This window comes from Gossypium hirsutum, chromosome D11, assembly GCF_007990345.1.
Source record: "Gossypium hirsutum isolate 1008001.06 chromosome D11, Gossypium_hirsutum_v2.1, whole genome shotgun sequence".
NCBI classification, from domain to species: domain Eukaryota; kingdom Viridiplantae; phylum Streptophyta; class Magnoliopsida; order Malvales; family Malvaceae; genus Gossypium; species Gossypium hirsutum.
This window is the reverse complement of record NC_053447.1, coordinates 31,692,359-31,703,511: the sequence shown is the minus strand read 5'-3', so window position 1 is coordinate 31,703,511 and position 11,153 is coordinate 31,692,359. Positions and strand designations below refer to the sequence as shown.

Below are 11,153 nucleotides of genomic sequence, written 5' to 3'. Positions count from 1 at the left end.
TGCAAATACATGAAATAAATGCAAAAATAATGTCCATTCTGATTCAATTTCTTTTTAGAAAACTTTATTGATAAACAAAATTCTTTACATAAAATGGATTACATATATCACTTTGCCCTAATGCTCAGAGCTCTAACTTCTTTCAACAATGAAGCTAACTCCTGACCCCGGTCCGATTCTAGTTCATACTTTACACTTAAAACGTCAGCCTGAATCGCTATTGTTTGCAAAAGATCAACTACCTCCCGAATATGTGCAATAGCCCTGCCTATAATGAAATCTTTGTTTTGAATTTGATTCTACGAATGATGAAGTTGCTGCCTCCAACGCTCTTTATTTCCTTCCAAGGATTCGATCTGTTGTCTACAGCCTTGTAATGGGTACTCCAATTCTTCTATCCTCTTTTTCATTTCTTCAATCTTGCACAGACTTGTCTTTAATTCCACTACAGAATTACGACTTCTATACGTAGCAAATGATCTCTCGAGTTTCGCTATTCTAGCTTTCAAGTCCGCTTGATAGTTTTGAGTTTCTAACACCTGCCACTCTAAGGTCTCTTTCAGAACTTGAGTCTCCCGGGACTTTCTTTCCCACCGATCAGCTTTGTTACTTTCTTCCTGGATCTTCTGTCGCCACTGCTCTGAAGTCTTTCCCAGCCCAGCAGTTCTCATTGATACTCGTAACCTTTTGTAGTCCGTCTTTAAGCTATCCAGATCTCCATCTACTTTATTCTTCCCCTTCTTTAATTTTTCAGCTTCTAATTTTTGGACGTCAACGTCTAGCCTCAAATGCATCTTCTCTTCTTCCAACCGCTCTATTTTCCTTTCAAGTCCTAAATTCCTCTTTTCAAAATCTTGTTTTATAATCTCCAACTCTAATGGAATCACTTGTAGATACTCTTCCATTGGTCGAACACTCTCCAAGTTTAACTCTGTAATGTTATAATTTATTCTTTTACGTTGCAACTCACCGTACTCTAGAGTTGTCATCGAACCTACAGCTAACCTTTTCATCCTATGAACCTGATTCCAAGCCTGAGAAATTTCCTTCACCTTTTTCTTGTAATTGTCTCCTCGGTACAAGAACTCACATTGAGCTAAACCATACGTTACCGGTACAAAATGTCTTGAATTATATTGCTTTAGGGCCAACAAAGGTGCATATCCGACGGCTCCCCAAATCCCAAGCAACAGAACCCAGTCAAAGCTTCCACAATGGTAGAGAATTCCATCAGGAATCAACCAAGGAGCTCTCCACTCCACATCATCCTCTTGAAGATTTTACAGAATTGCTATCCAATTTTCTTCTGATATGTCGTCCCTTCTGGGGGTAGCCACTATCTCTTTTAACGGGGAGTAATGCCTGAAGAAAACCCGATATGAAACTTTGTCAACCTTCCAGAAATGACTATGGAACCAATCTATCAACAATTGCGCACAACCTGTAAATCTGCCTTCACCAGCTCGCCTACACGCATTCAAAGATCTAAACATTTCAGCCAAAATCTCAGGAACAGGCGTGACCTCTTTACCCAATCGATCAAAAAGATCTGAAACTGCTTCGTCAACATGCCCCAGTGCCCTAGGGAAAATCACTAACCCGTAGATGCTCAAAGCAAACACATCAACCTTCCTTTTCCCATCAGGATGTGCTAGGATCAAGTCTCGCAAATTCCTCCATGGGATACATTTACACTCGCACTTCTGTTTAATCCTGGCCGTGATCCATTGTTCGCTCGTTCCAGTAATAGTCATCAATTTCTTCCATAATGTCGGGACATACGCAGCTTTAGAATATGCTTTATCTACTTGAAGCCTTGGACAATGTAATAAAGTCGTATATTCCTCCACCGTAGGCACCAGATCTTCTTTGCCAAAAGTGAAACAGCTATATGCAGGATTCCAATATTGAGCAAGGGCCCGAAACAATTGCTCATCCACCTTGATGTCCAACAAATACATCAGAGCTCCATAATTAGAATAGAACAACTGTCTGGCCTCGTCAGTCCAACTATCCCATATCTCCTTTAACTCTTGAAGGTTATTTTACGTCACACTAATACGAGTGTAGTCCCATAGTTTTGACACATAATCCTTAGCTAGACTGTCTCCCTTTTCCAATTGCACTTTCTCTGACCATATACGAACAATGGCATTATCTTCCACTTTATCAAGAAATTCGTTTGCCATGACAATTTTCTAATTTAGTAACTGAACTTGAATCGACACTCCTTGAAATATGCAATGACATGCAACATATCAACAAAACACAAACAAGTCAGTATAACACCACAACAATTCAAAGCAAGTATAAGAAAATCAAGCACCTATCCGGGTAATCACTAGAGGTTGGAATAATTCTAGCCAGGTTGGTCTCCCTAAGTCAGCTATATGGGGTTTGGTTTTAGAGTCAAGGTACCTGCTTCACCCATTATAGGCTCATATAGACCGAGTTCGGTTCAGGGGAATACATTTCCCTATGGCTGCGCGGAGATAAAGATCTCACGAAGACATAGGTACGGATATATCCTGAAAGTGATCCACTATTTTGCACGGAGGTGAAAACCTCACGAAGGAGTAGCTTCTCACTCCCACTTAGAAAGGTAAGACCGACAGTCTTTATGCAATATGATGCCAAAGTAAAGAGCTCAATTTAAAGTAATCATGCAAGCAAATGCAAAGAGAAGATCGTAATTTTCAAATCAAATTTTAATTTTTGACACTAAGAAAAAAACAATCAATTTTATGGCTTTACTCTCTAAAAGTTCCCCAGCGGAGTCGCCAAGCTGTCGAAACCACTGTTTTATAAAAATGAGGATCGACTTTGAAAACGAAAATGAGAGTCTCCACCGATCTTTTATTAAGGTGTGACCGGTTCACCAAAACAAATTTTAGGTCTGCGAATTTTGAGAAAACAGGTTCGGGAGTCGGTTACGCACGAGAAAGGGTTAGCACCCTCGTGACTCCCAAAATTGGTACGAGTTGATTGTTTAATGTCTTAATGTCAAAATTTTGAAATGATTTTAAAATACGATCCCATGAAATGAAAGCTTAGATAATTGAATTGGTTAAGTGGACGGACCCATTTCAATGAAATAGATCGCCACACTCTGTGAGTTAGAGTGCAACGATTCAATCTTCGAAGTTAGGTTCGTCCCTGTTTTAAAATTTTTTTTAAAACATGTTTTAAGAAGGATATTTGATTGTTTGAGTCAATCGAGAAATCAAAATCCAGTAAGTTTGGGTTCAATTTCTCGAAATTCTTAAACATCAAATATTGCCTTTATTTTAAAATCGAGATAACAAAATGTCGTATCCAGTAAGTTAGGATCCAACATTTTAAAATCTAAAGAATTTTATTTTTAAAATTGTACGGCTTAAGTAAAATGGATACTTGATGATATAAATTCATCGAGAAGAATTGAAGCCCAGTAAGTTAGGGCACGATTCTCTCGAGAATTATTAAACACCAAGCCTTTTTTAGGAATTTTGAAATAAAACGATTATAATGTTTTAATGAAATGCAATTCTTACAAACAATATAATTGAATAGCAATATATAATGCAAAAGATAAATAGTAATCTAAATTTACATTAAAGAGCAACCAAACATATAATTCATCCATATTAATAACTAAACATCCAATAAATCAATAATCAAATTCCTAAGGATACGTTGATTTAGACAATAAAAATAATACTTAATATGAAGATTTAAAAACAAATTTAAAATACAATAATAAATTAAATATTAAAATAAGGTTAAAAATGATGAATTAAAATATGAATTAACTTATCTAAAGAAAATTTTTGAAGACAACATTAGATATGAGAAAAAAATTAAAATCGATAACAACAATTATGATAATATTAGCCAATATTAAAATGATATTAAAAATATGAATTATTGTAAAATTTGATTTATTAAAAGACTTTTGAAATTAGGATTAAATATGCAAAACATTTTTTGAAGTTTAGAACAATAATCAACAAATTTTAAATCGAGACTTAAATAAAATTAGAATAATAATAAATTAAGACAAAATTAAAATACAATTGACTCCAAATATTGGTGTATAATGAATTAAAAATAAACAAAAAAATAATAATTTATTATATTTTGAACTATAATAAACTTAAGCACCATATAAAATAAATGTTACAAGTAATGTTAAATATTATGATAAACGAAAGTAGGATTTAATTAATTAAAATATTGTGGAATTTAAAATAGAAAACTGAATTTGTATTAAATCGAAACCTGTTTCAACATTGAAGGACTAAACTAGCAATTAAGCACAAACATCATAACAATCCAAGTCATCACAGAAACGACGCCGTTTAAATTGGATCTAAATGAATACAATATCAAATGTGCGATATAAATTACAAACGATTAAAGAAAATAAATCGCAATTCCAGCAAATATGGAAGGACCTATTGAAAAAATAGACCAATCGATCCATATGTGCGGATCCTTCCCGGATTGAGTCACCATTCGGATCGGGTTTACAAAATAATGCCGTTTCAGTGCCATTGTATTGGCTCTGAATGGTGACGTTTTAATTCCGGCATTTAAAACTAAAATAAACCCTAAAACTTATCATTTACAATAAACAAAACCTAAACTAAAAAAAAAGTTCTGCGCCGTTCTGCGTACCAAAGCATGTGAATAGTCTCGAATTCTGACCTGCTCTCCGATGATGACGGAGAAGGCCGTAATCCTATCGCCAGGTACGTTTTCCCTCATTTATTGTTTTATCTCTTAACTAATGACTATTGAACACACAAAATAAGAGAAAGAAAAAAAGAAAAAACTGATACTAGCAAAATGAAAATGTAAAAGAAACTCAGAAGTCACCTTTCAATATTTCAACTTTTTTTTGTATTCTCAATGTGTGTATTGAATGCGTAAGGGGAAAAAATACAATCGGTTTCGGTTCTTATATCTTCCTTTTTACAAAGAATCGAAAAAACTCGAGAAAAAAATAAAAATAAAAAATCTCGTTGGTTTGCTCTCTGCTGTGTTTTGTTTGCATTCGCAGGTACGGTGTACAGCTAGCGTACGGAGATGGTGGACTTGGCACCGTGTACATGGCGAGAGGCGTGCGTGGCAGCGGCACAAGAGGCTATTGTTGCTGCTAGGGTTTTCGGTGTTTGGGGAAGTCTTGGGCTGAGTTGGGTTTTGGGGTAGTTTAATTGGGTTCGTAATTTGGGTTTGTAATTTTTGGTTATTAGGCTGGTGTATTGGGTAATTCAGGTTAGTTTTTGTTGTAATTGGGCCTTGTAAATGGACACTATGGTTTTTATTTTATTTTATTTGGTTTAATAAAACAGGATTGGCAAATATTGGGTCTTACAAACGTGTAATACGTGTTACATCTAAAGTAGAGTATGTGTCTGTATGCATGGAACTTACCTAGCATGTCATCTCAATAAACAGTATCCATATCATATAAATAGGCAAACATCATCAGGAAAGTGGGACAAAGAAAAAAACTTCAACAATTAGTGCGGTGAGCGTGGAGAACTTTTGATCTTCAAAACTTCAGTTTGCTAAGAAATCAAAATGGCTCATCCTAGTGAGAAATTTCCCATGAATTTTTTCGTAGGCAACCTGGGGACGTTGGTCCAAGAAACCGACCTAGTGAGGCAGATTTGTTTGCCGGTTGGTTTACTGATCAATCGGAGAACCTAGGTAACTTGACTCATGCAGGGGCCTCAAACTCTTTTGATCTGAATGTCCCTACGAGTCAGGGGTTCCTTCTGGTCAGGGATATTTTCGTTCCCCTCTGACCTGGAAGCGTCCCCACAGTAGTTTATTGCTCTTCAAGAATAGATGAGGTTGATGAGGGAGCAAATGAATTCACAAAATGTTAGATTCGAGCAACAACAGATATTTTAGCAGGAACTATTGAGGCAAAATGAAGAATTAAGGAAAAAGGTACAGTCTGATAATTCTGACCTCCATTATAATAGTGACGTGTGTGAAGATGGCTTTGGCTTGCATGCAAAACCGTGGTAGAGCGAGTTGGACGCTCTACGAAGGGATGTACGGGCTTTGCATCCTAAATCTTAGGATATGGATTGACTATTCTATCCTAACAATTCATTAGCTATTGAGGTTGCAACAGTAAGCTTGCACCAAATTTCAACCAGAGTCACTTTATGACACTCTTTTTAACCAAATAGGGGACGAATTGTTAAGATAGTTACCACCATCGATCCAAAACCCATTTGGGTTTGGGTCGGCATTGGCCCAAACCTACAAGGTTGCAGATTGAGCTTGCATGATGGGATCGCAAGCTGACCTCGCAGACTAAGCTTGCTTGCTAAGCCTACTCCCCTGCAAAGTTATACGTGCATGAGAACGTGTAACACGTGTTAAATCTAAAGTAGGGTACGTGTTTTTATGCATGGAACCTACCTAGCATGTCATCTCGATGAACAGTACCTATATCATATAAATAGGAAAACATCACCAGAAAAAAAAGGGATAGAGAAAAAAAACCTCAACAGAATCCATTTTCAAGTCTGATTTATCACAAAATATGCATTCATAAATTCTTGCTTTCGTCTTTTGCCGCTATCGTGAAATGTAACTCAAGTTAATAGCTTTTAAAATTAAATTAAAATTTTAAATATTTAAGTGTTAAACTATAAAATTATTAGCATTTGCATCATTTATGTATTCAAATTAAATTTTGTAAATAATTTAAAATTTATATTTTGTATATCATAATATTAACAATAAGTTACCATAAATTATTTTATTATATTTGTACTGTAATCTAAGCTGAATATTTTTAAATTCCAAATAATAATATTTATTACCATCCTATTTTATGTATTATATATGTCATAATATTAACGAATTTAAATTTATATATTCCAAATATTTCATATATAATAACATTAATTGTTTAACAAATTATTTTTATTGTGAGGGCTTACTTGAAGCAGTAGTTAGAATAGTCGTTTGGCATCTAAATGACACGATTTCAAAATTTGTCATCCATCTTCCCCTTCTCCCAATATTGTAATAATAAAAAAATACTTTTACTATAATTTAAATTTAAATATCATTTAAATACATATATTTTATTTTATAACATCATATTTAAATAAGCATTTCATCTTTCTAAAAGCTTTTTTTCAATAATACTAAACATTTTAAACATTTCAAGAACACTTTTCCATAATAATTTTGAAAAGCATTTCACAATCTCAATTATAATATGGCATAGTCAATCTCCTTAAAAGAGAAGTGGTAACCGTTATTTCTATTATATTTGATAGACACTGACAAAACAATTGGAGCCTGTAGGTCACTGGATAGAGCGTTTGTTTCCTAAGCAGAAGGTCATAAGTTCGATCCCAATCTGGCCCGAAATCTATTTTATTTTTTTTAAATGTATCTGAATAGTCCCATTAAACTCCAAATTGGCCCAATATTTCCAACAAAAAGTTGTCAACCCAATTTTACTCATACCCATAAGCGTATACAACTCTCAAAATTCTGAAGTCATTTCCCTAGAGGTTAATTGATCATAATTATCTAAACATAATTCAATTGAACAAAATATTAATTTTTTTAAAAAATGTCCATATTATTATAATCATTAAACTAAAGAGTTTGGAATAACATCTCAGTAATTAACATTATCGAAAGAAACTCAAATTTTGGCAAGCCCGTGAGCTTCCGTATTGTAACATCTCCAAATCCAATGGACTTCAATATCAGGAGGAGGGCGAAAGATATCTTGACATTACTCTCAAACTCAAACTATTTCTCTTCCTTGGAACCAACAGCAAAAATAAACGTCTTGAGCATCCTAAATACCTCCCTGAGCCGAACCCACTTCAAACCCTCCTTAAGAGCCATCGCTTCAGCTATCCTTGGTTGGTAACAACCCACGAAGAGAATGCCATAGCTTTGATTAGTAGAAAACTATCTCTAACTCTATAGTCCAAGCCCATCACTAGATTAGCTACCCTAGACTCATGATTAGTAGAAAACTAGAAGCAGCCAACGATTGGCTCTATTACCACTCCCGCAGGTACTGCACAACCAAATTAACAAGCTATTCACCTTGAAAAACTGTATTGTCCTATTCGTATTTCTTCCTAGCCCACCAAAGATGCCAACAAGTCTTGAAAAATTCCTGTAACACCACCCTTGGACCATGTTGAGATAACCCCTTGAAACTATTAATAAAGCTCATATTAGTATAATCATTCACATAACCTCAATAATGGTCATCTTATGGTTATTGCGAACGTATCAAATAAGATGATTTTATCTTTCAATCTTTTTTCTTTGCTCTCAAAGAATCAAGGTTGAAAAAATTAAAAAAATTAATCATTCACAACCATTAAAGAAAGATTCCTCAAAAAGTTAAAAAATTAGTAACTTATTTTAGAAATTGATGTCTTTTAGGGGCAGGTAGGGCCTAGCCCTTCCCCAAATGGAAAATTATTATTTTAGTCCTTAAAGTTTTTAAAATTAAAAATTAGTTTAATGGTAAAAGTACTCTTTGCCCCCTCCCCCAAAGAACATTAAAACTTGATGATAATAATAAACTTATACTGTCCCAATTTGATTGCATACAGATTAGATAGAAATGTCCTTTTAATTTTGCATTCAATTAAATTTTGCTAGGGCAATTTGGTATAACAGTCCATTTCGTCCAAATTTGAATGCTTATAGAAATGTCCTCTTAATTTTGCATTCAATCAAATTTTGTCTGGGCAGTTTGGCTGGGTCGTTTGGCATGACAGTCAATTTCGCCCCAATTTGAATGCTTATAGAAATGTCCTCTTAATTTTGCATTCAATCAATTTTGGCAGGCCAATTTTGCTGGGTAGTTTGGCATGATAGTCTATTCTATCCCAATTTAAATGCTTAAAGCAGTGTCCTCTAAATTTTGCATTCAATCAAATTTTGGTAGGGCAGTTTGGTTGGATAGTTTGGCATGACAGTCCATTTTCTCTCAATTTGAATGCTTATGGAAGTTTCCTCTTAATTTTGCATTCAATCAATTTTGGCAGAATAGTTTTGCTGGGTAGTTTGGCATGACAGTCCATTTTGTCCCAATTTGTATGCTTATATAAATGTCCTCTCAATTTTGCATTCAATCAAATTTTGGAAAGGCAGTTTGGTTGGGTAGTTTAGTGTAACAGTCCATTTTGTCCCAATTTTAATTTTTATAAAAATGTTCTCATAATTTTGCATTCAATCAATTTTGGCAGGGCAATTTAGTTTGGTAGTTTGGCATGACAGTCTATTTCATCCCAATTTTAATGCTTATAGAAATGTTTTCTTAACTTTGCATTCAATCAATTTTGATAGGGCAGTTTGGCTAGGTAGTTTGGCAAGACAGTCCATTTCGTCCCAATTTGAATGCTTATAGAAATGTCCTTTTAATTTTGCATTCAATCCAATTTTGGAAGGGAATTTTGGCTGGGTAGTTTAGCATGACAGTCCATTTTTTTTAAATTTGAATGCTTATAGAAATTTTCTCTTAATTTTGCATTCAATTAAATTTAAATGCTTATAGAAATCTACTTTTAATTTTGAGTTCAATCAAATTTTAGAAGGGCAGTTTATCTGGGTAGTTTGGCATGACAGTCAATTTCGTCTCAATTTGAATGCTTATAGAAATGTCCTCTTAATTTTGCATTCAATCCAATTTTGGCAAGGCAGTTTGGTTTGGTAATTTGACATGACTGTCCATTTTCTCCCGATAGGGCAATTTGGCTGCGTAGTTTGGCATGACAGTACATTTCGTCCTAATTTGAATGCTTATAGAAATGTCCTCTTAATTTTGAATCCAATCAAATTTTGGCAGGACAGATTGGTTGGGTAGTTTGGCATAACAGTCCATTTCATCCCAATTTGAATCCTTATAGAAATGTCTACTTAATTTTGCATTCAATCAAATTTTGGCAGGGCTGTTTGACATGCAAGTCAATTTCGTCCCAATTTGAATAAATATAGAAATGTCTTAAATTTGCATTCCATCAATTTTGGTATGGTTGTTTGGCTGGGTAGGTTCCCATGACAGTACATTTCGTCCCAATTTTAATGTTTATAGAAATGTCCTCTTAATTTTGCATTCAATCAAATTTTGGCAAGTCAGTTTTGCTAGGTAGTTTGGCATGACAGTCAATTTCATCCCAATTTTAATGCTTATACAAATGTCTTCTTAATTTTACATTCAATCAAATTTTGGCAAGTCAGTTTTGCTAGGTAGTTTGGCATGACAGTCAATTTCATCCCAATTTTAATGCTTATACAAATGTCTTCTTAATTTTACATTCAATCTAATTTTGGCAGGGCAGTTTGACTGGGTAGTTTGACATTACAGTACATTTCGACCCAATTTGAATACTTATAAAAATGTCCTCTTAATTTTGCATTCAATCAAATTTTGCCTGGGTAGTTCAACATGATAGTCCATTTCGTCCTAATTTGAATGCTTATAGAAATGACTTCTTAATCTTGCATTCCATCAAATTTTGGAAGGGCAGTTTGGCATAACAGTCCATTTGTCCCAATTTGATTGTTTATAAAAATATTCTCTTAATTTTGAATTCAATCAAATTTTGGCAAGGCAGTATGGCTGGGTAGCTTGGCATGACAGTCCATTTTGTCTCAATTTGAATGCTTATAGAAATATCCTCTTAATTTTGCATTCAATCAAATACCGGCAGGGTTGTTTGGCTGGGTAGTTTGGCATGACAGTCCATTTCATCCCAATTTGAATGCTTATAGAAATGTCCTCTTAATTTTACATTCAATCAAATATTGGTAGGGTAGTTTGGCTTGGGAGTTTGGCTTGACAGTAAATTTCGTCCCAATTTTAATGCTTATAAAAATGCCATTTTAATTTTTCATTCAATCAATTTTGGCATGAAAGTTTTTCATGACAATCCATTTTGTACAAATTAGAATATTTATAGAAAGGTCCTTTTAATTTTGCATTCAATCAAATATTGGCTGGGTAGTTTGGCATGACAGTCTATTTCGTCCCAAGTATAATGCTTATAGAAATAACTTCTTAATTTTGCATTTAATCAAACATTGGCAGGGCTGTTTGGCTCAATAGTTTGGCATGACAGTCCATTTCTTCCCAATTTGAATGCCTATAG

At 34.3% G+C, this 11,153-nt stretch overlaps 1 protein-coding gene across 1 annotated transcript; it reads right to left on the bottom strand.

The window, feature by feature from the left end:
* Positions 1-299: 299 nt before the first annotated feature.
* On the bottom strand, positions 300-1,961 carry LOC107911136 (uncharacterized). Its single transcript, XM_016839021.1, has 2 exons — positions 1,285-1,961; positions 300-1,206 (listed from the first exon to the last, which is right to left on the bottom strand). Exons 1-2 carry the CDS (start codon positions 1,959-1,961, stop codon positions 300-302), a joined length of 1,584 nt encoding a protein of 527 aa, XP_016694510.1.
* Positions 1,962-11,153: the final 9,192 nt, after the last annotated feature.